We start from the raw sequence: 27,610 nt of genomic DNA on the forward strand, positions 1-27,610 counted from the left end.
GGAAGTTTCTGAGGTGCACACAGTGAAATTTGTTTGCAAGTGCCTCCTCCACAGTCCCAGAGAAGCAATCCCACCCTGGCCATGTGCCACTGAGCAATGGGAGGCTATGGCCTTCCACCTTATTAAAAGGAAAAAGAAAAAAAAATATTCAATTGGGTGTTGAGTTCTGTTTCCCCGAAAGGAGGGTGAAAACCTTCCCCCCATCATTTACATTCCCCAACTTTGATGCTTTCTTCTAGGTCTTCAGCAAGCCAATCTCCTACTTTAAGCAAAATAGCTTGCTTCACGAACAACACCAACGTCATAAAAAAACAGAAACTTGCCTACCTGTATGCACAGGCAGTATATACCTACAGTCCTACTGCTTTTTCTGCCCACTAGGAGGAAACAAGTAAATTTGCACAATAAAAACGTAAACAATAAAGTAACAAAATGTGCACAATAAAAACATAAACAATACAGTAAATGTTTATAAAACTGGTTAGAAATAGAAATGGGCAGGCAAATAGGTATCAGCCAAAAAGAAGAACCCACAAGCAACCCCTTTTTCTTTCACCATCTGTTTTTAGACCATAACCCCTTCAGCCAGAACTAGGTTTACTTGACGGGCAATAAAGCACTTTGCTCGAAACTCAGTCCTTTGGCCTCCATCTTCAGTTCAAATAAAAACTTTATTTCTGACCTATTGCCATTTGCAAGCCAGCCATTTTCAAAATTTAAGCTTGGGGACAGGTACCGTTAGCCAGCAGCCAGACTTGTTTACCTCCCAGTACATCTTGACATTAGACTGACCCCAATTTTACAAGCTGGGAATGATTATGTAATGGTATATAATTAAACCCAAATATATAATTTAAGAAAGAAAACAAGATGTGATGTGGAAAGAATTACAGTGGGTCAAGTTCAGGTGGTAAAGCAGGATGCAAATAGTACCATTTACTATGCTTTTCTTTCAAATACAACCTGCCCTGCATTCTGCGTAATGCAAGAGACGTATTTTCTCTATTAAAAAAAAATAATTTATTGGTAGCTCTTCAACTGAGAATGAAGTTTTCACATATTTCAACAAACGGCCAGGTGGACCCCCAAATACACAGACCTTAACAATATTGATCAGTGTGACCCCAAAGTAGCTCCACAGTGCTTCAGGCCATTTGAACGGGACTGGTGTGGCCTTGCTCTTCTCCCACCCCTTCCCCAGGTTTGGCTGCACAACCCCACTGAGGCAGCGTGCTAGCTGGAAACCTGCACACCACAAAGCCGGCAGTGAACAACCCTACACTGTCCTGGAATCACAGCCCGAGAGACCACAGAGATACTTCTGTAATCCCAAATAGATTTTCCAACACCTTATGTCAAGGTAGAAAAACAGTAGCACGGGTTACAAACACAACTGAGGGCGGACAGGCCTCTGCCGCTAAGGAATTTGCCCTGCAATGCCCTGGGAGTGCCCGGGCAGAGGGCAGCCTCTCCTCAGGGCGCCATGTTGGTACCTGCCCACAGAGGCCTTTCCGCCCCTGACGGAAGCCGCCACAGCGCGGAGGGCTGGCTGGGGACGTTGTCCCCTTCCTCCCCTCGAAGCCAGCGAGGCTGCCTGCGGGGCGGTAAAACGGCCTCCACCTTCCCCCGCTGCTAGGGGCGGGGAGCGGGCGGACTACAGCTCCCGAAGGGCTGCGGGCTCCGAAGGCCGGTGGCCTCGCTTCCTGCCCCAGCCTTGCCTGCCTCACGGGCCATCCGTGGCGGGAGCCGATGGAGGGCGCCGAGGAGGAGCCGGTGGTGCAATGCCCCGTGTGCCTGCAGCAGCTGCCGGGCGCGCACATCAACTCGCACCTGGACCAGTGCTTGCAGGCCGGGGAAGGTGAGGCGGAGCCGGGCTCATCGCCCTCCTGCAAGCGGCCGCGCCTCGCCGCCGCTCCGCCGGGGAGCCAGGCGCAGGGGGAGCCGGAGGAGGCCCGCCCGGCCGCCGCCCCCACCATCTTCTCCCTCTTCCACAAGGGCCGCGGCGGCGGGCAAAGCCCCGCAACCCCCGGCTGGAAGAGTGGGGCGGAGCGGGAGGAGGCCGCCAGGAAGCCGGAGGACGGAGGCTCAGCAGCGGCGGGCTGCGGGGCGAGGCTGGCACAGAAGCTGGAAGGGAAGCCCCTGGCCGAGCAGCTGCGGCCGGACACGCTGGGGGATTACGTGGGGCAGGAGCGGGTGCTGGGAGCCCAGACTCTGCTGCGGTCCCTGCTGGAGTCCCACGAAATCCCCTCCCTCATCCTCTGGGGGCCACCGGGCTGCGGCAAGGTGAGTGGCGCCGCCGGGCCCCGCCGCCGCTGCTCCCGCCCTGCCCTGGCCCCGCCGGCGGGCGGCTCTCCCGGGCCCGGGGGGCGGCGGTCAGCGACCAGGCAGAGGTTCACACCGTGCAGCTCGGGTTGGATGTTCAGGCCCTTCTCTGTTTCATGTGGCTTTCGAGGCCGATGAACTTCAAGGGTGGGACCTGTTTATTTTTCTGAACTCGCTCCTTTTTCCTGTCTTCTTGGCTGCTTCTGTGATGTCTTAATGTTGGCTGATGCTCCCAAATTTTCACTTGGATTACAAAAACACAACCTGCCTCCTGAATAAAATAGAAGTGCATCACCCCCACCAACCCCACTCCCTGCAGCTTGCACTTTGGTTATGCATGCCCTTGTTGGTTTCACATAATTTAGATTTGGTAAACTCCAAAGCCGTTACCTAAAACCCAGAAGCTGAGAAGCTTAAAACCAATAACAAATAGAATCTGTAAAAATGTCTAGGAAATGGGGTGAAATACTGGCAGATTACTAGTGTAGGGTTTGCTTTACCTCACAAATTCTGGCCCCTGACAGAAGGCAGCTCAGGCATGGAAGGGAGCTAAGGTTGTGGCCAGGCACTCATCCACCTATAAACAAACCCTCTGAAACTGATCAGTCTTTGCAGGATCTGACTGCTGCATGTTCTTGTTCTGCCTCTTTTAAGATACCAAGGGCTGACCGTGGTGAATCCCAAAGCACACTAATTGCAGCACAGCGGTGAAGGGATCTATAGCTGTAGTGAGGGAAGGACCAAATGAATCCCTCAGGTGTGGTCAGGAGGGAGCACTCAAAGACCTCCCCTTCATTTTGTCCTTTTTTTCTGTATTCCAGATTTGGGGGGGGGGGGGGGGGAGCTAAGCAAGCAAAATATGTGGTTACCTCTGTCAGTCTAATGTGTGCACAGCACTAAGTTTTGCATATTATATCTATGGATAGATGTCTTGGTTGTGTGAGAGTATGTGTGGGAAATCCGGGATAGGGAAAATAATAACTAATAAATTAATGCTAGCAGAGGGGTTAAGGACAGAGCAGCAGCTTGCTTGTCTCAGCATACTTACTTGAAGATAAAAAGAGAGTTGATGCGTATGGTATTTGAATAATAATGCCAGTTAATCACAGTTAATAAGGAGCAGGTATGAGAATAACTGGGAGATCAATACTGTTAGCTATGATGCAACAGGTTGTTTAGGCTAGAAAACATACACCTGAAAAGAACCAGCTGGGGAACTTAAATAATTGCCACTTTCTTTAAAGTAAAAAGGTAATATCAGAAAGAGGGAGATCAGAGGAGATAAGGTAAAGAAGGGCTGTTTCTGAAAACTCATTAAAGGGTAGGTGGATTGACTGAAGCAAGATGGCCTATGAGAGAAGTGGAATTGAATTCTTTATTAAATAGGAATCCACCTTACTGAATGAGTAACATGTTCAGGGGCCTGCTTCTATATTTATTCATACTCTTCTGCCTTTGGTTTCTTGTTATCTGTGTCAACAGTGTCTGCTTGGTCTTTCTTGAAGCCCTTTTTCCTTAGAAAAAAATGCTGTTACAAATACAGTGGTAACAAAGCAAAGGCCTCATACAGTCTCTAGAAATTAGAACTGAATTCAGTGGCTTTTAGATTGTGATCTGATGAACGCACCTTTTTTTGGCTGTGGAAATGCTTTTTCATGAGCTTGTGACAGCTTATGCTTGTGTTTCAGGTCTTCCTTAGGAACCTTCTGTGGTACTAAGACTGTCTTTGAGTAACGGGTGATCTGTTTCATGCCTGTAATAACACAGCTTTCACTCTCCTTTCTCATGACCCGTCTTCCTCACCCATATGCCTTATGCAGAGTTGTATTTAGTAAGCTTGCTTCTCACAGAGTTTAAATTTTAGTGCTCATCAGTCATCCGACCTGCCTCAAGACTGTGCCTTTTGCCCCATCAAGGAACAGTTCCACAATTTATCTGTCACATTTTCTCTCTCCAAGTACTTAAGCTGTTGGGTAGCTCATCTCCTTTCTAGGTTACTTCTCAACAAACAGTTCTGAGGCTACATGCTTTCAGCTAGCTCTTGATGGACTATCTGTTCCTGGCTGAACTAGAAATTCCTACTGCAAAAAGTTGAACTTTTCCCTTCACCCATGCTTGTCAATATTTCTAGGATGGTGCTAGACCATACTTTCATCTCAGGCCTTCCTCCCCATAAATCATATTGTCTATCTCAGGTAAATGGCTGAAAGTTCTATCCTTTACTTGGATATTTTTTAATTAAATTCTTGTCCTTACAGATTTAACATGCAAAGCAAAATAGTCTTCCTAAAGATGGAAAAAGAAGTCTGTGGTTGCCTGCCTCACTCACTTACTATTTGGGTTGTACATATATAGCATGTCTAAGAAAACATTTCATGAGGAAGTAACCTGAAACAGGTGGAGGATGGACAAATGAAAAGGAAGCCTATTTCTCTTTTTATGTGAAGAATCACATAACTTAGTGCTTGAAACTTGAAAGATCTTGTGAAGGAGAAATAAGTATTCTCACTGTTTTAGGACCTGGTTGAACTGATAATAAAAAACTTCTGTTGAGTACAGTCTTTTTCAGTGGGAAGAATATTAAGAAATAATTGTGTGTTATGTAGCTTCAAATGTAACAAGCCCACGTGCTAAGCTCTGCCCGTCAAATAAAATAGCCTTACATTAGAGGGTAGGTGCTAAACGAGGAGTATAAATAGATACACCGGTCTAAATTCAGAAGTGCTGTGTAAGATGGTCATACACTCCCTTAAACCTCTTCATACTCCTGCTGCCCATGGAATCTGGTTATTGCAGCCCATCTATGCTTTCTTCCATTTCTACAGCCAAATGCCACGCTAACTGATACTGCTTTTGAAAAGGGTAGAGCAGGACTAAGTAAAAAAAATAAAATAACTGGAGATGGAATTAATCCTTGGCGCCAAATTTCAAATTAATTTATGTATTATTTATCAGTCTGGACCTTTATGAGACGTAGTAGTTCAACAGACTTTTTCTAAGCAAGAAGAGAATAATCTTGGCTATTAAACTGCTATAAGTGCAGTATTTCATATTGTAGGTCAAGAGTACTTTTGGAGAATTTTTATCACGAAAGTAATGAACCTAGCTACCTGAGTAAAAACACATGTGCTTTGTACTGCTCTGCCCAAACTGATTTCAGCCTCAGCTGCATTTGAATATTCAAGGAAGCACAATGAAAACTGAAAAGACAAAATCAGGGTACTTCTGTTGTGGGTTTATTTTCTTTTGAGTTTCCATCTGTATTGAGTCTTCTTATTTTAAGGGAGCGTGGTCTTTGTACTTTTGATTTAAGATCCTAATTTCTTAGGAAGCCAAGGTGCTCTAGGTGAAAAGGCTTTGACTCTTTGTTTTTGCTTTTGTCACTCTTAAGCGTTGAATACAAGAACATGTTTTCTGCTTTTAAGAAGCTGACCAGATGCAGGCCAGAAGAAGAAACACTGCCTCAAAGAGATGCCGTGGTTATTAGCTTAGGAACAGTTAGCTTGTTCATCCTGACTATGCAAATTTTTAAAAGCCTGTATGAATCCTAGTGTAATCCGAGTAAGCCGTACTGTGATTTATGATACCTTAATACAGGGATTTAGATTTTTGCTTGTCTGCCATGGGGCACCAATTTTAGTAAAGAGTTAGCAGAGGGACATAGCGTAATTTGAGCACTGAATAATTTTGCTGCCACAGATACAGTTTAAGCCTTATAAACCTGAACATTCTGTATTTAAATGTGGTAAACATTCCCTCTTACATTTGCTGTTTAACAAGAAAAAATGTAGACAGCAAGTGTCTGGAACCCGCTTCCTACAAAAGATAAGACAAAGAAAATTAAAGCGTGATTTTCTGGGGTCCATATCTGCAATCTAGTACTAAGTTAGAATATGCCATGTTGATATGTGTGCAAAACATTAAAAACCCCAGTAAGTGGTCTTTGAAGTTTCTATCAAATCTCCACTGAGTTTATATTTTATTTCTAGGACTCCCTTGTATTTCTTTTCTTTGTTTTTATTCAAGAGTCTGCTATATGACACATTGAAACACAGACAGCAAGTCCAACTTACGTATTTTGCTCCCTGCATATTTATCGTCCCTTTCTATTTTGCTAATTCAAGTGATTACCTAAATGGCTATTTGATTACTTGAGTATATTTCGTCTTCTCTTATTCATACTGCTTGGGGCCTGATTTGAACCATTTGAAGTAATGAGTTCTTTTGACTGATTACCGTAAGATTTTTAACTGAAAATGCATGATGTCTTTTACAGTAGCGTAGAGTGAAAGTCTAGAACAACTCAGAAAAATGAGTTTGTCTTTGCAGATGCCTGGGCGAAGTCTTTGAATACAGTGTGCTTGATTTTTCTTATGCCAATATAAGTCAGGAATAACTTAGGGTAGCTCTCTAGGAAGAGAAAACTGGAACACAAAATACAATTGTATTTGTAAAGCAGATGGAATACAAGGAGACAAATCTGGATGCAGCAATTCGAGGCACAGCTCCATTTCAGTCAACATTATGCAATGACCTTGCCTCTGTTTATGCTTGGTCAGACTTCGATTTTGGAAGTGCTGTAAACCACATGCTGTGGCTGTTCAGTGACACCTTACTCCTTCAGTAGTCTCACAGTGGGCTATTTGGGGTGTGAGGAACCAAACAAGATGGGTAAGAATAGCATCTGCCCTTATATAAATGCCAACTGCTGCCACTTTTGATTGCATTTATCTCTATAGACAGTGTCCTTGGCCATGTTCATCTGCTATCCTGCCAGTTTCCTTTAGACACAGGCCAGCTCGTCTCCTGTGATGCAGTGTGGTAGCCTAAGGTCAGCTCAGCAACACTGGGTAGGACAGACCCCAGCTTTTTAAGCTGCATCCCAGGGAACTGCTCGCCTGGCTGGCATCCAAGGATGCCGGCACTGTTGGTGTCTCACTCAGGACAGTGAAACTGAGCGTGGCCTTTCCTGACTGCTTGTCAACCACAGTGTGGCCCTGCTGCCCTCAAAGGGAGGGTTGAGGGTGAGGAGAGGCTGTTGATGGCAACACCATGTAAGCAAAGATACGGAAATCCTGGCCAGAATAAAGGAAGAGGCAAAAATACCAGGAAAGTCATGGTCAGAGGGCAGCAGAAAAAAGCAGGATGCCAGTTCAGAACTCTGATAACGTAGTTTAGACCCTACAAGTCTATAGGTGTAGCTAGCCTGTTGGGCTTGTGTTTTGCACTAGGCTGTCAGTCTTTTGTCATCCCTGCCGCAAACATAATTCACGCTGTGGTTTGCTCTGGAACGAACCAGCAAAGTCACTTGGTGGGAAAGCCTAGATGCTGACTAGATTATCCCTGCTCAGGAATAACCCATGCTGCGCTGCAGTCTATACACTAGTGCAGATCTGTGCCAGATCTGTATTGGTCACCTAAATGTGGCCTAGAAGACTATACAACCTTCCAGACTTGTTGGGAGAAGCACGTATATTGGAAGGGCCCATCCAGATACAAGGAGAGCTCTTGTACCAGTGTGCTCCCATAAAGTGTAATATGAATGTCGACTCCTCATGAAGAGGCTGTGAGAGGTGAAAAGGGCTGTGAGGCTGGAACAGAATGACTGTGAGCTATTCTGTACACCTTGCAGGAGCTTTCTGAACACAGTATAGATGTAACCTGAGAGACCATGTGTTTTCTGTGACTGACAGCTACAATGGCTGTTTTGCTAAATTTATGCAATTTAAGAATGAATAAGGAAAGTCTCCATTAACAGGCAACCACAGGCAGATCCCTCAACAAGGTCTACCTGATCTTCCACAAGAGTGAGATAAGAATCACCTTCGGTTTCAAAATCAACTTCTTGACTGGAGTCTTCCTGGCTATGATCTGACCATACACGCTAATCTCTTCCCAATTTTTTCAATTCCACTTTCTGAAGAGAGCTAGGCAGTGCCACTCTTTATTCCTGGAAGGGGTTTTGGTGAGCTAATGCAGTGGGCATAGTTTAATGGCCTGGTGAAGATGTGCAAAAATGAAAAGACCACCTTACTCTTAAGTAGGTAATGTTAGTCATTGAACATCAGCATCAGTAGGACAGGCTTAATTTGTACTTGCTTTTTACTATTTTCTTCCAGCCATGGGTGTGAGGTTGCATTGACTAGTGGCAGCGCAGAGAATAGGGAAATAGGTTACACTCAAAGAGAGTTGCCCAGTCAAGGACACTTGTGGATACACAGAAAATTCTTGTCTCCTAATACAAACATCAAACTAACCAAAACAGCAAATCTGATTGACTTATCTGCTCTGACAGTGAGAGGTGTGTGGAGCCAAGCACACTTTGTGGGTTACTTTTATTTCATCCATAACAACTCTTACCAAAGCCTGGAAGAACTGGTAGCATAGTTGCTGGGAGTGGACTTGTTTGGCTATTTTTTTTGTTTGGTTGGTGGGTTTTTGCAAATCTCGGATGGTTGCAGCCTTTGGGAAAGGATATTCTCATTTGGGCTGACATGAAGAAATTTGCAGGACGGTGGAGGAGAGTTTCAGGAGTTAAGTGTTTGTTCTGTGTGTAATGAATTTGAAAATAAGTGACCACACACTCAAGTTGAAAGTGTTCTTCATTGGTGAAGTTTCATGAGTTTCTTGGTGGATATGTTTCCACGTTTCAGAACAGCTCCTTACGGTTTATGGGAAACAATATTTCTGCTCCTCCCCATAAGGAAAAAACATGGATCTAAAGAAGAAGCACCTGTATAATAAAAGGAGCAGAATATCAACCTGTTTAGATTTCCTCTTCCTGCTTGTTATGCTGGTTCTGATACAGACGTATTCATTCATATTAAATTGCAACATCAGTGTCGCTATTTTAAAATACTTTTTTTCTAATGTAACAATCAAACCTACTTAAAAATTTATTTCAGATAATGAATGATATTCGGTATGGTTTCTTCTGCCTTATTCCATATCGGATTTTTAATTTTCTTCTTATACTTCAAATACATTGCCCCTGAATTTACCGAGAGAAACTAGGGGTTTAGCATACTAGTTGCAGTTCTTCTGCTCTAGTGCCTTCATACTTAGGCTACCCTGCTTAAGTTAAGTCTCCACTGGGTTATAGGTTCTCCAGGTTGTAACCTGATAGTAACAAAGAGGGAGAAAACAGTGTAGCATGTTACTGACTTTTGCTTGAGATGGTAGGAGAAAAAGCAGCATTAAAAAATTGAGCTCATGGGGAAATAATAGGCTTTCAGAGGAATAGGGAAAGTTCAACCTGTATGTGATGGGCAGTTTGACTTGCTAGATGATTGATTGTGCAGAACAGAAGGAAGAGGCCATGAACATGCCGATCCGTGTTGAGCACTGCTTTTGAAAGGCGATGTATGTTATTCTTATTACAACCTTTGTTGACCCAGAAGTTGGCAAAGCGGGAGAGGTACATGCTGGCTGAGAGCTGTGCAGCAATTTTCAAGTAGATTCTTGGTCTAATAGTAACTTTCAAACAAATATCTTTGGGTTTGGGTTTTTTTTTTCGTAAATTAGGGGTAGAAATACGGACTCCTGTGCATGTGTTTAAAAGCAATTCTTCACTGCTTTTTTTTAAACAACAAAACTGTCTGTGACCTGGTGAATGAGGGCCAGGATGCAGTATGAGCTACCAGTTCAAGTGGAGCTACAAGAAGAATAGCCGCTTGATTCCACCCCCTCCCCCCACCACCACTTTTAGAGAAGGAAGAGGTACATTTTTTCCTTTTTCATCCTCAAATTTGATGTACTGGGGGTTTCCATGCTTTCAGTGATTTTTAAGGCATGGGTATATCCTCTGAAGCTACATTCTGAATCAAGGCCCTTCTGTAAGGAAACACCAACTTTGGTTTCATTTTGTTAGCTTAGTTTCAAAGATAGTTTCACTTTTCTTTTTTGGTTTCCCAGATCTTCCTGATTTCTGTAGGCTTTGCTGCAAACACTTTTCAATGTGTCTCTCCAGTCTTGTCTTCTGTAGCGATATAAGGAGGGGAGGGGCTGGTGTTTTGAGCTCCAGGGGGTGAGAGGATCTGACACAGGATGCGAGTCTTGTATCGGGACGTAAAATGACACCTCTTCTGAAGACAATCAGGAAGCCCTTACTAAAACTAAAGCAAGAATAAATAGCGATACATCCTCCCCCTTTAGCCTCCCCTTTCCCATCTTGGGCCGGTTGCCATTTCGGGGACGAGGAGATCCATTAATGAGAGAGAGCAGTGCCGTTAGGGCAGTGAATGAGGTCCTGCCAACACCACTGGTAGCCGTGTGGTAGGTGGTTGCTTCTGCGGCCTCCATGCTAGAGGATCGGGTTGGCAGCACCTGCTGCTTTAACCTCAGTACTTGGAATATCTTCTGAAGGGGTTTTGTCAGCACCTGTCCTACTCCTCATCTGCTGAGGCCCTCCTGTCTTCAGTCTCCTTGGGCTCCTTCTTTAATAGAAGAGTGAGCTTGATGGAAGAATCACCTGTTTTTCTCTAGCATTACTTTCAAACAGAGATACACTCTGCTTGGGACATGCAGATACACCTACCTTTACTAAGAGTTGTGAAGGAAAGTCTGGAAATTATGCCTGTGATGTGTTCAGGTGTAGTGAACCTGCCTGGGAGGTAGTACTGGAGGTTGCTTCTGTGCTTTGGTAGGCTCAGTGAAATTCCCTATAAATAAATTCTGATTTGAAGGAGTTGTCTATAAGGAAAGAAAAACAACATAGCTGCTCACTAAAACCAGCCAACAGTTTGTTCAGTCAGCTGTCTTTTACTTCCCTGGGCCAGTATTTGATTACTGTTGACTGTTTAGCTTTGAAGAGTTACATTTTCTTAAGTATACATAAATTTTTTCAGTACTAACATTCGCATGCTTTTGTAGACAACTGCTTTCTGATTAATTTCATTTCTATGTGCTGTGGAAATAGGAAAGGCTTTAATTGACAACATTGTGGCTTTTTATTTCTTAAATGTGGTTGCACTGTAAACTCTCCTGCACGTGTCTCGGAGTAGTCCAGCTCTTTATCCATTAACATACTCTACAAAATAACTGGACAGTGAATTGCAGTCAGCCCATCTTATGTGACAGAAATGTATTTGGTGAAGAGTTCTTCCGTGGTAAAGGAGACAGCTGTCATTGCTGGCCTTTTCAGTATTGCGACTGAATAGGTCTGGTATGTAAAAGTGCAGGCATTAGAAATGCAGTGGTGGAATTGGCAGCTACCTCTAGCAGGAAGTCTTTTAAGTCTTCTGTGTGCTAGAATAGCATGAACTAAAATACCTTACTCTATAAACTGTCTACACTGTCCATATGTCCAGAACATACAGCTTTGTTCTTTACATATTTCCTTCAAATGAGTAGTTTCTGTGTCCAAAATGATTTTTACAAAGCTTTGTCCTGTTGCTGTTTCAGACTACACTGGCACACATCATAGCCAACAGCAGCAAAAAGAATGGCACGAGGTTTGTGACACTGTCGGCCACAAGTGCCAAGACAAATGATGTTCGAGATGTCATCAGCCAAGCCCAGAATGAAAAAAGACTCTTCAAGAGAAAAACCATCCTCTTTATTGACGAGATCCATCGTTTCAATAAATCTCAGCAGGTACTGTACTATGCCACTTTTTGGCAAAAGCCTTTGTCAGCACTTCTGTAAAATTTCTCACTTTGCCTTGAGATGATAACTTACTTTGGGCTTTTGACTTTAATGTTAATGTTTTTAGTAGATGAATTAGGGAGAAACATAAAAATTAAATTCCATAACTAACTTCGAATCAATGTTTAATTATTGTGATTCAAAGTCTTAAATAAAAGTCTGAGCTGTACTTATAGTTGACTTATGTGCTGGGCTTTATGTGACATTTTTCTGAAATTTTATTTCTGCAAAGTCATGTTAGTAGTGTTTGCTGTACATATCTTCATTTCAGCCTCCTCCCTGGGGGGTAGCATTCTGCATTACCTTTAAAAAGGTCTGGAATGTGGATGTGCCTAGGGTGTTTGTTTGGTTTAATGTTGTCCCCTCTTCTCTGCAAGAAAAAAGACTATAGTCTCTTCTCTGCGAGAGAAAAAAGACTATAGTACCATTAAAAAAAAAAAGAGACCATAGTCATACCATGGAAAGCTTGAATTCTGTACTACAGGTTGCAGTTTCTATATCAAATCATACTCCAACCTTCCTATAATTTTCTGAGCCATCCTATAGAATAATGTAAGGAACTGTAGCCCTGAAGATTGGTTCAAAGAGTATTTAGAAGTAGCCTTACTATTTGTTATATTTGATAAGGCAATTTGCAGATTCTTGACACACTTTCTTTTCAAGTGGTAGGGTCATTCTCAGTGCAAGCACGAGTTATTAAGGTGAATGGCCCATAACATGCTGTATGCGTGAAATTAAATCATTTAGATAGCTGAGCAGATGAGCTGCCTTGTCAGTGAGGTTATTTGTCATATCAACAGGGAACCCAAAGACTCAAGACATGAAAAACGTAGCCTACTCACATGGGATGTTTCAGGTTGTCATTGATCGAGATCAGCTTTTTCTGCTTCCCTCCCATCCTCAGGACACTTTCCTTCCTCACGTCGAGTGTGGGACGGTGACCCTGATAGGAGCGACCACAGAAAACCCTTCCTTCCAAGTCAACGCTGCTCTTCTGAGCCGATGCCGGGTGATCGTCCTGGAGAAGCTCTCAGTTGAAGCAATGGAAGTGATTCTGATGCGGGCCGTCAGGTCTTTAGGGGTCCAGGTTCTGGGCCAGGGCGACCAGCACGGCAACTCTGCTACTGGCAGCAGCAGCAGCAAGAGCTCAGAGTGAGTACTTTATGGGCTGCAGGGTGTTAACGCACACAGCCCGAGGAATTGACTGCCTGCCAGGGAGAGAATGAAGCAGTTGGGGGGTGGGAAGAGAAACCCTAGCCACTTCTGATAGTAAAGAAAAGAAGTGGCAGCATATGGCGGGGGGGGGGGGTGGGCAGGAGAGAGAGAATTCAAAGCACTGGCTCTCTCTGTCCAAAACATAATCTCACCGTGAGGATTAGGAGAGAGAGTTTTATACTTGGATCTGTAGCTCCTCACGCTCCCAGGATATTTAAATCTGTTCTGCTCCTGAGGATTACAGGACAAGCCTGTAACTGGGTCTTTGTCATGTCCTAATGTGTGTTACTTCTTGCTACTGGTTGTAAAAGCATCATGTTACCATTAAGTGGCATCCCCTCTTAAATTAATTTGGAAGTGCCCAACAGAAGTTTGTTTTCTGAGAATTTTTTTTTAATAAGATCAGGGAGGATACTACTGTTCTTTAGTTGCAGGATAAGTGCTGTGGCATGTTTTATGGTATGCTGTGGGGAGGGGGGGGCTGTTGCTGTGAGGTGTTAAAAGGTTGTTTTAAGATAGACTTTGTTTTTCTCTACTCCTTGTTGTCCAAGCCAGATAGAGTCACGTTAAACATTTGGGAGAGTTTTGGAAACAACGAGGTCCACATTTGTCTGTAAGGGATGTTATCTGCCTCCTAAAATGTCTAGCTGGCAAATAAGAATAATGCTTCATACTGCGCTACTTTCATGCAAGTTATTACAGTTCCTTCGTGTTGATGCTTGTCTATACTCCTAGTAATTTACAGTGTATTGACATGGTGGTAATTGGGCAGGCACTCCATATGAAATAAATGAGAGGGAATTCACTGTCCTTTAGCTTTATCACAGAATGTAAGCACTAAGAATTGCTAACCTGAATGCTGAAGTCGGGGCAGGGAAGAAAAGCTATTGCCTTTTTATTTTTAGGGTACCCTGCCTCATGGTTTACTCATTTGTAGCTTTTACATATTGTAGTAATGTAAATTTTAGAAGAGAGGGCAGTACTGCATGTCAGCCTTAATGTAATGGCACAGCTGTGGTTGTGGCTACACCCTGCCTGGGGTTCGGAGACTTTCCTTTCTGTACAGGATTAAAGTACAAGGCATAGTTTCAGCTGCAGTTGTTTGGGTTTGGATTTCGCTAGACTCTCCATGTCTGTAACCTTCCGTTAGCTATGGATGATTTAAACAGCACGGTGTGGTGCTTCATCAAACTGAAAGAAGTCTGGCAGGCAGACTGTCAGACTAGCAGAGTTTCAGAAATCTATCCATGGAGAGAGATCCCATCACACTCCAATGGCTAATGTGGGAGCCAAGCATTTAAAAATAAAAATGGGGTTCAGAATTTAGGAGTGTTTGTTGCACTTGTGTGTTAAGTCTTTCTTGTCTTTCTTGCTGCTATCTGGTTCTGGTTTGTAGTTGATACATACTGTTGCTGATGAGTTTGGCTTTTTATAAGCCATCCTGTCCCTTACTGTGGTTCTGGTTTTGGTCTCCCTGTTAATTCCTTCTTGCTTCACTGTCCATACCATTTCTGCTCCCTCATTTCCTCCCCTCCTGCTCTCCAGAAGCAGCTGTGTCTCGTCTTTTACCTCTTCACCTCCCTGCCTTTATGAAGCAGGGCTGTCATTAGATGCAGGCAGGTAACAGTGTTCATGCTGTCCTGAGGAATAAATGAAAGTCACTAATTACAGTTGAATTGGTTGTTCACTATGCTTACCTTTGTTCCAGAGTTGGAAAAGGAGCTGTAAGGCAGCATGTCCCCAAATATGGGGCATGCCCACGTTGCAAATGCTGCAGAGATTTAGCCAGAAGGCACAAGAGATGTGTTCATTGAATTTTGGGTTTCAGTTTCCATGTGAGTCTCCCTTCCCAAACCACAGAAGTGTAGTATGAAGTCCTGCGTGTGCTGCTTGGCCTCAGTTTATCAGATGGTTTTGGTATCACATCACTTGTCTGACATGATGGCTGACCTAGATGAGGTCAGCCATCTTGAAGAAGAGTATGGTTCTTTGTGGTCTCTCCTATGACCTTGAGGAATAAGGTGAGGGTGAATCTTCCTTAGTGTCTACAGGCATCTTCTGTGCTCAATGAGAACACAGCCATCACTGAGTGATTCAATAGGTTTCATTGTCTCTGAACTCCATGCACGTGCAGTGGTTATCAAAAAGAAAGTGTGCTCTGCCTAAATCTGTTTCCTTAAATTTTCTTGGTGTTTTTTTCTTATCTTGCTTCCACCGTTGCTGCAGGTTTCTGATAAGGTTAGGTCACCTGGCTTCTCTTTCATCCTGCTCTGGCCTTTTCTTGCTGTAAAGCTGAAATAGAACTAGCAGGAGGTGTTACCTACTTAGGTATCTTTTTCTTCATTATATCATCACGCTCATAAAGCTTCTTTGACAGTTTTTATATTAGTTACTGGATTTCTTTAGGATAAGATGTGCTTTGTGTTATTTTTTCATCAACTTTACTGCCATCAAATTGTGTCTTTTAAAGCCTGCAATAAATTAAGCTGAAAGATGGGGGAATATGAAAGGAAGAAACGTACTCATGAAGAAGAAAAGTAAGGAGAAGTCAATGTTAAAGACTCTTTATATTGCTAAAACTTCACTTGTGCTTTCTGCAGTTTACACTGTCTCAGTAATAGCACAAACTGTTGCAGGTGTACGCTGATACGCTACATTTGTACTGTGTCAGTGATGGAGGAAATAAAATTCTTCTTTTCTTGGTTTTTTATTTTTATCATTCAAGTGCTGCCCTCAGACTGGTATCTCTAATTGAAGTCAGACAGTAAACTGTGTGGTGGATTAATGTATTTGAAGTTAGGTAGCACAGAAGGCCCACAGCTGAGGGTAATGAAAGGATCCCCAGTTTCCTGTTGGCAAGCCCAGACATCATGCAGTTCAACTTCTTAAGTGGCTGTATTACGAGTACTGACAGGTTTTGAATTCACTGGTTTGTAAATCACGATGTTGAAGATGGACTTCCTTTGGGTCATCAGTGTTCAATACCTTTTTGAAAATTATTCCCTTTTTGGAACATCCATCCAATTTCCTTGCAGAAAATAGAATTGCTGGGATGAGAGGCGACATTCAAAGACAATGCTGTAAGGCAGTAAGCAATATATATCATACTGCAGTATTTCAGATGGAGAATTGCATTTGCCTGTAAAAGTGTTGCAACCTGTCAAGGAGTGAGTGTAGTGAGAATAGTTGCACTGAGAAAGTGAGAAAGTACTGCTTTATATGTGAAAGAAGCAACAGGTACTTTATCTCGTATTCTGCTCAATTATTTTTAAGTCTTTCATTATAAAGGTTCTCCTTGCTTGGACTTCCTTATATTTACTCTCTGATATTGCTTACACCCTCTTGTCATTGGAACAAATGCTGCGGTGTCATACAGGTTTTATGGGTTATTCATCATATGTTCCATGTTGGTTCTTGGCACAAACCGTCTTGAGGGCATGGAGATCAAGGAGGAATTGGAAGAAGGTTTTATTATCCTGTAGTGGTAGTTTTCCATTCCTTAAGCTAGTATATCACCTTCATCTCAGTGAGTGATGGATCCCGGGGCGTCCCTTTTGACTTGTTTATGTTTTTGTCCCCAAGTATCATCTGTTACAAGGTACCAACATTGAGCATTGGCATCCAGTGAGTGTTCAGTGTTAATTTTGGAGAATGAAAAAAATTCAAGATTGTCCATCTGCAAGAGGATCAGGAGGTTGGGAAGAGGTCAGAAAGCATGGGAGTTATTCTGCCTTGCAGTTCTAGGGTGTGCAGAAGTCAGGTAAAGTGGAAGGGTGCTTGAGCTTCTGAAGACAGGATGGGCTTAAAAATGTAAAATACAGTGAGTGTCTTTTGGAAGCCAAGATATTGAAATAATTGTCCTCCTGATTTTGAAATTAGGCTCCTGCCTAGTGAAGTTAAATCATCAAAAAAATGGAATTTAATATTTTAATTCCTCAGAAAAAATAACTGAATTCAGTTATTCTGAGTATAAAATGTTATTATTTTGAAATACTGAGTGTGAATGGGGCTGAGATTATGGAAGAGGGAAGCATTATGTTATTTCCAATCAGTGATTGTCATCAATATGCTGTGCAAACAGCTCGTATGTGGAAATTTTCTGCATTTATTCTTGTTCTTTATAATGTCCTGTATGTTGTGCTATTGTTGTAGACATGGACTGGATCAGCCTAATACAGAATACATTATTTGGAGCAGAATTTCCTTTACCAATATGTTGTAACTTGGATTTCACCATGGAAGTGGACAAGACCTTTGCTTGTAACCAGATTTTCCGTACTTCCTTGTGCATATTTGTTTCAATTCCTGTAATACTAATTGCTTGTGTTGAATCAACAGGGCACTTAGAGTCCTGTAGTGAAACTGAAGAGGCAGGAATACAACTCTGCTTTCTTGCCCAGCTTCTAATTAGCAAATAAATGGCAAAAGTGCTCTGAGGCCTCAGCTTTGGGACACACTGTTCTTAGCTTCTTGCAAGTGTGGTAGCTGCCTTTTAGTGCTTTCAGCACTTCCCCTCCGCTTGCAGTTGCTGAGTGCAGTTGTGGGTATCAGTGTGAGGAGGCCTCAAGCGTGTGTTCTTCTTCTCTGCAAACAGCAGGCAAAGAGCTTAGTCCTTGCAGGTAAAACCTTCTCTTGAGTCTGCCCTGCTGGTGTATCCAAAGTGTTTGCTCAGTGTGCAGCATATTGGTTTTTGTTCCCTGTTGATGGCGGTATTAGCAGCAGGATGTCTGTGTGTAGTGCCTGCTGGGTTTTTAAAAATAGCTTTTGCTTTCTTTGCTGGCTTCTTTCATGGCGTATAGAAAAATCTGGTGCCCATCTGTAGTGCTGAGGGGTGAACATTGCTCCCTGATTTTCAAGGAATTTGATGTACAAGATACTTGGCTGAGTAAGTCCCTGTGCTGTTATATTCTTCTGCTTCGCCATTCAATCATGAAGATGGTGTTTGAAACACCTTGGAGAATGTGTGGTTATTTTTAAGGAGTGCCACTTTGTGTGCCTGTTAATTTTTTTTTTCTAGCTTTATCAAATACATGAGAAATAAGGAGATGGAAATAAAAATATGATGAGATGCATACGTGTATATAGATAGATTTATTTTTCCCACAGGATGTGATTCCTGCTGCCTGCTCTCTGCAGCATGGGTTGTGGCCCTAGAAGACATTTGTTGGCCTTCACTTGCAGTGGTGTGGATTAACATTGCAGCTCTACAAGCGTTTCCCTCTTAAGTGTGGGCATGAGAGGGCTCAAATACTGACTGTTGAAGTTTTTCCAGCACCTACTGTCTTTTTGTTTTGTTTGACAAGTGCAAAGTGGGTTTGCAAGGAGGAAGAGGAGGCAAGTAATGAAGATTAGTGGATGTGTGTGTCTGGGAACCCTGGCATTGCCTTTTTGTACACCACTGGTAATAACAGTAATAAATCTTTCTGGTGAATGAAGTGCGGGGCTATTGTGAATCCTTAATTATTTGGTACACAAGGGCTTCATGAGAAATTGCCTCTCACGCCAAGCTCTGTGCATTAATCCCCGCTGATACGTGTCACTCTTGATTTTCAGTCCAGTTACTAGAAATGGCTAAGTTAGGGCTGTTACTTAATGCCATGCTTTAACTCTGCTAGCTGCTGTTTCCAAATCAAATCAGCTGTACCCTCTGCCTGGCGAACACCTTAGCCGTTACCTTGTCTACATAACTAAAGTTTGAGGGTTGTATCCTCAACAACATGCATGTGAAATGTGCAGAGGTGAGTTGGTTTGCATGTGCCCTGACAGTGGGGACTGCAGCCCAGCAGATTAAAACCTGGAGAAGGAGCTTGAGGACTTTGTTACTTTCCCAGATTTTTCATAGACCCACTATGAGATTGCAGGAGATCCTTCACCTGCTGCTGCATTTCTCAACTCTTCCCGTCTTGTTAATTTAGATTGTGTGTTCACTGGAAATTTGGCCTTTTTCATGTGTTTGTATAGTCCTGGCATACTTAAAGTAGTAGATGGCAAGAACAGTGACTTGCATGCACTGGGATGCCTTTTCTTTCTCGTAGGATATTTTTTTGTACCCCAGTGACTAAGGTGTAATACCTGTTACCATTTAAAAAAAAGAATGTAGGATGAGTGTATGCTTTACAATGTAAACAATCCTTCCAATTGTTGCTTTTTGAAGAACATCTGATAGCAGCTCTTGCTGTGGGTAGTTAGTTCAAAACCTTATGCTAATTACTTTATACTTCACTATATTCTTTCACATGCATTTGGATAGCTTCCTACCTTTTCATTGTCCTTCCAACAAGGAATTTGAAGTGCTAGCTATGAAATGTTGATGGAGTAAAACCTTGTAAAGTTCAACTGGCTGTGCCAGAATTGTGCTCTGTCAGAACCCTAACCCTAGTGTGCATTGAACTTAATGAGATGAAGAAAAATAAGGGGATTAAATAGCTGAGAGCTCCTGCCCTACCTTTTTCATGTGCAATTGTATTTAACATGCATTTTGGCAGGAGGAAGAGGAGTTGGGTCCCACAGTGTTCTCCCAGGCTCTGCAATGGTTAATCATGACAGAATGAGTTAAGAACAAACCTTAAACCCAGCTGCTTCTCAACAAACTTTGTAAAGAAATGCCATCTCTAGCATGATATGCAAGGAGAGGAGCGTGATGGGGGGCTAACAGTGTATGGTTATTCTGTTGCAGATTCCCAGTGTACATAGAGGAGAAAGCTCTAAATACCCTAGCCTACCTTTGTGATGGTGATGCAAGGACTGGACTGAATGGACTCCAGTTGGCAGTTCAGGCCAGATTAGCAGCAGAGAGGACCACTCCTTTGAATATTACCAAAGGTGGTTCTGCAGATGGCATTCTGATAACAGAAGAGCACGTAAAGGAAGGGCTACAGCGATCTCACATCCTGTATGACCGAGCAGGTGAGTACCTGATACAGTTTCTGAGATGCAGCATTCTCAAGAGCTGATAGCCTCTATAATTTCTGTTTCTTCTCCCCCTTTCATACCAGCTGCTCTGGTGAAACAGTGATTGTACTGAAATTTGGCCAAAAAATTACTTTTCCTTTACAGTGTAGCAGACTCACCCAGAAATTCCTTCTAAACTGGGTTTCCTCTTACCACTTAGGAAGTGTAGGTTAGCCAAAAGACATATTTGCTGCCCTGCAAACAGTTGCATGGTTCAAAATTATTTGTTCTTTAAGGTTATTAGAATATTGTCTTCTAAGAGGGTTGCAATGTAAAGAGGGAGAAGTAATTTGATGAGGAGATTTGTTCTTGGAGGGTTGGAAATCTTCCATTGCACTTCTGCTCCTTTGAAAATCTTGGAAGTGCTCACATTCACAATAATATGTTATGTGAAAACCTGAGCAGTTTGCTTTATTTTTAGAGTTGCTTTTTAAGGTAATGAATTTTGTAGCTTGCTTAGGGCAGGTCACGTAAATCTAATTTTATTTAAGGCTTCCTGATGTGGTAACCCCTCTTGCTACATTTGTGACTTGGCAATGTTAGGCATCGCAATAGTTGGCCACTATACCATTTTATGTGAGAGGGTTAAAAATCGGAGAGCGAATATTAGAGATTAGGTGAATCCTCTTGAATGCATATGCTAGTTCTTCAGCAATACTTGAATCACCATGCAGTATAGTATCAAATGATTATGCCAAGCAGTATTTGGAGAACTGATTGATTCTTGTTTTGCCACTGTATCTGATATGCTCAATTAACTGTCACTACTCAAAACCTGTGATGAGAGATTTCTCAAGGTTGTCTGTAACGTATATGCCTGCCTGCAGCCTTCTTGCTACAAAGAGGAAATTATGGCTTATTGTCAGGAAAAAGTCAGCTGGGCAGATATCAATATGATGGCAGCTGAGAAGTTGAGAGCAGGCAGGGGGAGGGAGAAGAAAAATTTTATGGTGTCTGTGGCAGGAAGAAGTCATGATTAGGAGGAAACGGAAAATCTGACCGGTTTACTGATGTGAGTCTTTTGTGCCATGTAGGTCCCTTGTGTGTTTGCTGTCTCCTTGTGGCCACTGTCATGCAGAACTCTTGTCTGTGTCCATTGCTCCCAGCCCTCCTACACCTACTTGCTCTGTTAGAGATGGCACAGAGTGCCTCTTCCTGAGGCTTGCATCAAGTCTAGGTAGCAGGTGTCAGCCCCTTCTCTGTGACAGAAATCCTTCAAGCTCTGTGTAGGTGGTTTGTTGGTTTTTTTTTTTTTTTTTTTTGTCAGAGATTTTCAGAGCAGGGTGAGAGTGGTGAAAATTCTGTTTTTCTTGATTGTACAAATGCCAAAGAGCCTGCCACAGATACTATCACAGTAGCAGGTTGCCCAAGTACATGCCTTTACAAAATTTCTCTCTTCTGTGGAGTAGTCTGTGTCTCAGTTGACCACTTTTGTCCATAGTAGAGATAACTGTTTGTCCTTTTATGTACAAAGGGCTTCTGGATAGAGGCTACTGTATAAATAAAGATATTTTTGTAGCATGTTTTAGCTAACATTTTTGAATCACAGTTGTTGTGGTTGAATCTACAATCCTCTAACATAAAGTGTTTCAGCCTTAGAAAGTGGAGGGACATGATGCTGTCTAATCATGATAGCAGCAGCATACATTTGAGTGTAGTGTGTGCATGTAGAAAGCACCAAATAATTGATTAGTGTTCAATCAGAGTTGTGTAAATATGGAATTTTGATTTTACATAATTATTTGGTTTTGGTTACCTTCCGCAAAATTTGCCAAATACATGTAGTTGGGCATTCTTTTATGTACTTTCACCAAGTAGTCTAGGAAGGAAATTATTTGTAATCCAGTCGTTAGGCTATTGTTCTGATCTGTGTGCAGACATGCAAAGACAAGATCTTTGTGCAGATAATCTATGCATTTTAGCTGGAAGGACAAAGAAACAGCTGTAGTCAAATTTCACTGCCAGCAGCTGCCTACAGCCTTTTCAATATGAGAGGAAACAAACTATTTAGTCATATTTTAGCTTTTAATTGCAGTTTTTAAAATTTTGATTTTTGGAGAAAATGATGCAGCAACCAAATTAATTAAAGTTTAACTGCAGATGAACAGCAAATAGATTTTTAAGATGGGGTTGTACTGTCTCTTCTTCCTCTTATGTATTGTGTCTCTGCTAACACTGATTTAATAGCAAATACCAAAGATAAATATCAGAATAATTGCAGGATTTTGTCTTGCTGTCTATGTGGCAACATAACTTCAGTTATGGTAAAGACTGGGAATGTGTTAACCTGGAGTTAATTTATTCTGTAATCTGGAACACGGTTGTTCCTTCCGCTTCTATGGAGGAGGAAAGCGAAGGTGTCTCGTGCCATAATGTTTTTTTGCCAGCTTTATTTTTCTGCTGGACCAGAATGAGAAGTCTCTAAGGCTTTCTTCTGTACTCTATCAATGAGCAGTTGATGTTTACCTTTGGCTAAGACAGAAAATAATGTGAGATGGGCACTGTGATTTTACTTTTGCCCACTACCTTATAAATAGGGGTTTAAGAAGTCCAGATATTAATTATGGTCAGTGAATGAGGCCTTTTCACTGTCTTCTACCAATAAATCAACATCTTAAATTAGCTGGAAAACTCTTCATGAGCACATAAAGCAATTTAGGGGCATAAATCAACAAGATTTATGCATCTGTATACGTTAGACACGAGAAAACCCTGTCTTCCACAAGGCCTCTTGTGTAGTATCTTGTTTCTCTTTGGAAAGGTATTTGCCTTTGTGGGAACTGCATAGAGCGAACGTATTTTGATTCCAAAAACTCTTCAGAATTTTGATTTCAAGAGGCATCCGGGATGCAGAACAGCAGTGATAGATAAGTTGGCATGTGTCTGTCTCTCATCTGAATTGATAAGGCCAAAATCTATATGGTGGCTAACCAGCCTGAGAGACAGAGCTAATAAATAAAGGTCTGTAAAATGTTCTGTCTAATTTTTTTTAAACTCCTTCTGGTGTCTCACATAGGATATATGTAAACTGCATTTTTTAAAAAGAAACATAAAACCTCTTTGTCCAATGCATGTAGCTGTATTTTGCCTTTCATTGAAACTGCATTTAAAGTGCAACTGCACAGTTTTTCTGAAGAAGTCCAAGTCTAATGTATAAGTATTGTCATTATGTTGATGACTTGGTCACCAACATTTAACTTTGTGAGGAAGGAGATAAAGGGAGAAAACTGTCCCCTTTCTCAGCCTGCGTACTTTGAAGTCCCCTGCAGGTATGTATCTCTAGTCCTAACCTATCCACTGGATTCATTCTGCCTCTCCAGCTGGTGTCCCCAAGTATGACACTTTACATTAGCCCAAACAGTGTATAAAAGCACTCCAGCAAAAAAACTGGGGCAAGTGCAACCTCTGGAGATATTTAAAGGCTGTCTTCCTTACTTTTACAAGACCAAGAGACGCCTCTTCCAAGAGGACGATGCGAGTTCAGCTGCTTGGGTTTATTGCTACTAACTCAAGTGTTATGACGGAGCACGGACACACTGTTTGTGTTGGCATGAGTAATGAATGCATACCGCAGGGCTCTTTGTGTGGAGTCCTAGCAAAAATAGCTGTCTGCCAGCCTGCATATGCTGGCAGCGCGTGTGTTGAATTCCCCACAGAACTGCAGTGCAGCGTGAGCAGTGACACAGGAAGATGGACCTAGTTTCTGACCTGGGAGGTGGAGGTCTTGCTGGCTATGAAAGGAGCAATTGCAGCAGTATGGGGGCTTTGGTTTTCAAACTCATGCGTGCAGCCTTTTATTTTGCAGGGCCTATAAGCAATGGTGATGTGTTCTGATGGGGCCTTCAGGCTGTAAATCCTTTTAGCTGTAGGAAGAAGAGAAATATTAACAGATGGCTGTGCATGCAGCGAGTTGCCTTTATAATACACACTTAGCTGTGAGCCAAGGAATGCCAGGCACTTTAAAAAAGGCAGATTATGTGGAAAGTTTAACAACAATATTGCAGCAAAGTACTCTTACAGTTTTGATTAAAAGAAATGCATAAGAATCAAAACCAGCTGCACAGAGAAAAATTGCAAGCAGGAAGGGTCTCATTCAGTGTTTGTAATGTTGACCCTCTATTTTTAACTTTAGCCCTAAAAGATCTGTGGAATGGCTTTGTTTCTCTTTGGAGTCCATATCTAATCTTATATTAAACTTTAAAAAAAAATTTCCTTGTAATTTATCCAGTCTTCCCACTCCTTATTTAGCAGTCTGGCATTTCAGGTTTTGTTTGTGGTGGGTTTTTTTTTTTTTGTTTTGGCTGCTTACAGTTTTCAGGACCCTTCCAGTAGTGCAGGTGTCCACAACTGAACTCAACATTTCTTAGGGGTTTCCCAGGGTTGTGTGCTGCGATCCTGTTTCCTCCAGATTGTGTAATGTGCCATCACTGTATATCCACAGCAACGTTTCCTTCTTTTCCCTATATAATACAGCAAACTAATGTTTCATTTACTGCACGCTTTATTTCAAGTTTTAGTTGATGTGAGGTTTCTTTTTCTAAAATATCACTAGTGTACAGTACTGGATTTCTCTGATTCTTCTGTTGTGTTCTCAGAGCTGTGTGTGTGTCCAAAAGCAATAGTCAGTGGTTTGTATGTGCTCATACTTTACTCTTTGTCAGTTAGGAGATATTTATATAGTCTTCTTCCTAACTGCTTAAAATATCCATATTTTTTTTTCTTTTGAAGGAAAGGTTGTTTGGGTACCAAAACCAAATTGTTTGCCTTGCAATGTTTGAAAAAACACCCTCTTTTTCATCTTACAGTTGCTCTGTTATGCCATGTAGTTAGTGGAATGATCCATGTGGCAAAGGATGAAGATGTTGAAAACATTAATGAAGACCGTAATCATGTATACATAAGAAGAACTTGAAAAAGCGGATTATGTTTACCTGCTGTGATCTAGTAAAATATATTCTGTTCCCTTAAATGCATTTCACTTAATTTCCTCCTAACAGCTTTGTATATCTCTTCTCCCTCATTTTCAATAGGGGAAGAACATTACAATTGCATCTCTGCCCTGCATAAGTCTATGAGAGGCTCAGATGAAAATGCTTCCCTTTACTGGCTTGCTCGAATGCTTGAAGGTGGTGAGGATCCACTCTATGTGGCAAGGAGGCTGGTGAGGTTTGCAAGTGAAGATATAGGTCAGTATTTGCAGTATTTCATGTTGGAATATTATGTTGAATGCAGATCTGCCAGGCTTCTGGTTTCCAAAAACAGGCGTTTGAGGAAAAAACAACCCCAAAACTGCTATATGCAAAATAGGTACAAAATACTGAAATGCTTCACATCCAACAAAAACTTTGTATATGCAGACAGAGACCTACATGTGGTGTCATTGTGATGATTACCTATTGTGGGAGAAACATATTTTTGAGGTCAGGTTTTGGCAGTGTATTAATATGGATTCTTTTAAACTCTGGTGATTGCAGGTCACCAGTAAACTTGTGTCACAGAGAATGTGTATTTCAGGGATGTCTGTTTTTTAATGACTCTGGAAGGTAAATGCCTACCCTGACTTGCAAACCTCAGATTTTATAGCTGGCTCCCTAGTTGTAAAGCATCTTGGTTGACTTATCCAAAGTAACAGATGCAGCAACACTTCTAGCACATGTGATGGGTGAAGAGTTTATGAGATCTGGGGCAGCTATGTCTATATAGCAATATTTCCCCATTTCTTTCTCAATTCTAAAAAGTAAGTGAACCAGACACAGGCAGCTACTGCTCAGGCTGCCACCATGTGGCAGCAGATTCAGTTTGAAAATCATACCGACGATTTAGACCTTTCTTTTGAGGGGGGAAGACAGGAGAAGGAAGGCTGTGGATGGAGGGAGTATATCTCATGTACTGCAAAGTATTGTACCAGGAGTTCCAACATCTGGGAAAGCACCTTTGAAATGTGCATGGATAACCTTCCATCTTGGGGGGGAGGAGAAAGAGACAGTAACTAAAGTAAACTGACTTTAACCTGCTTTTATCTGATCCCTTTTTGTAGGGCTGGCAGATCCTCTGGCTTTAACACAAGCAGTTGCTGCTTATCAAGGCTGTCACTTTATTGGAATGCCAGAATGTGAGGTAAAGGCTTCATTAGTTCACTGATTTGAAAGTACTGCAAACTATAAAACCTATCTGTAATTATAAAAAGAAACAGATTGCAAGGACAAGGCAAATTTAGTTACTTGTTCATTCAGCATGCCCATTCTTTGACAAGTAAGAGGACATCATAGCTCTTAAAATAGATGTTGTAGTTTGAAATAAAATTCACTGCATATTTATTGTTAAAATATGGTATCTGAACTAACATAATTTTGCTCTGTCCATTTTTTTCTCTCTGTTATAAATAATATATTCTGATATTCTAAAGTAGCTATTCCTTTCTAGGAGTGAAAATTGTGAAGACCTCTGCTGTTGTTAAATAATAATAATAATATTCATACTATAGTGGCAGGCAGAGGTCAGTTTAAAAACGTAATCCCTGTCATGCTACACAAGCAACCTGAATAACAGACCTTTTCCCAAAGAGCTTAAAAGAAGCCATTTAACATTTTCCCTTTTCCTGTTTCCAGGTTATTCTAGCACAATGCGTAGTGTACTTTGCCAGAGCACCAAAGTCTATAGAGGTATACAGGGCATATAGCAATGTCAAAGAATGTCTGAGAATGCACACAGGACCTTTGCCACCTGTTCCACTGCACCTGAGAAATGCCCCAACAAGGCTCATGAAGAACTTGGGCTATGGTAAAGGCTATAAATATAACCCCATGTACAAGGAACCTGTAGAGCAGGACTATCTACCAGAAGAGTTGAAAGGAACAGACTTTTTCAAGGAACGAAAAACGTGACCACCTTGCTCGGAATGGGTTTTGATTTTATGACTCATACTTTTTTACTGGGATGGAAATTCCCCTCACAGTTTCAGCCATCTATTACTGTGGTTGAAAGTATTAAGCCACTGAGCCTTTCAGATACTTTCTTATCCTTCTGGTTTTACTACTGTTATTCTGAAGGTGTCTTGTAAAGAATTGCAGTTAGGCAGTGTGGAAATGCAAAAATAAGCTTTATCAGTACAGTCCTGTCACCCTCTGGTTCAAATGAAATGGAGAAAAAATGAGACACTTGTATTTCTGGCTCTTGCTGTGAGACAGGGAATATTATTGTGCTGCTTTTAAAATCAGTAGCTATTTCAGATTTTGAGAATGTTTATTTTCGGGAAGAATAGTAAATTGTACCCCCTCTGCTAAAATACGGTGAACAAAATACAATTACAGTGTAATTCTTGCTCTTACGATGTTCCAGAGACTAATTTTGTACAACAACATTTATTAAACCAATAAAGTTGTTAAAAATAGTGTCTATGCATTTGCTTAAATATTCTTATGACAGCAGTGTGGTTTTGAAAGTTTGAGGTTCCTTTATCATCCCTACTTTCCAGAGC

At 41.8% G+C, this 27,610-nt stretch overlaps 1 protein-coding gene across 1 annotated transcript; it reads left to right on the forward strand.

Annotated features, from left to right (window-relative positions):
- Positions 1 to 1,603: 1,603 nt before the first annotated feature.
- WRNIP1 (WRN helicase interacting protein 1) lies at positions 1,604 to 27,524 on the forward strand. The gene is made up of 7 exons (XM_075493954.1): positions 1,604 to 2,283; positions 11,725 to 11,916; positions 12,872 to 13,119; positions 19,859 to 20,088; positions 25,164 to 25,319; positions 26,171 to 26,250; positions 26,742 to 27,524. The coding sequence occupies exons 1-7, from the start codon at positions 1,750 to 1,752 to the stop codon at positions 27,015 to 27,017; spliced, it is 1,716 nt and encodes a 571-aa protein (XP_075350069.1). The 5' UTR covers positions 1,604 to 1,749; the 3' UTR covers positions 27,018 to 27,524.
- The last annotated feature ends 86 nt before the right edge of the window (positions 27,525 to 27,610 follow it).

This window comes from Mycteria americana, chromosome 2 (assembly GCF_035582795.1).
Source record: "Mycteria americana isolate JAX WOST 10 ecotype Jacksonville Zoo and Gardens chromosome 2, USCA_MyAme_1.0, whole genome shotgun sequence".
Classification (NCBI taxonomy): Eukaryota; Metazoa; Chordata; class Aves; order Ciconiiformes; family Ciconiidae; genus Mycteria; species Mycteria americana.

What these genes read in the sequence shown, in the direction of transcription:
- WRNIP1 (XM_075493954.1), top strand. Translation starts at nt 1,750, where the DNA reads ATGGAGGGCGCCGAGGAGGAGCCGGTGGTGCAATGCCCCGTGTGCCTG. An exon ending in GTTTCAATAAATCTCAGCAG is followed by an intron (nt 11,917 to 12,871) that starts GTACTGTACTAT and finishes TCCCATCCTCAG; the next exon opens with GACACTTTCCTTCCTCACGT. An exon ending in TTGGAATGCCAGAATGTGAG is followed by an intron (nt 26,251 to 26,741) that starts GTAAAGGCTTCA and finishes TCCTGTTTCCAG; the next exon opens with GTTATTCTAGCACAATGCGT.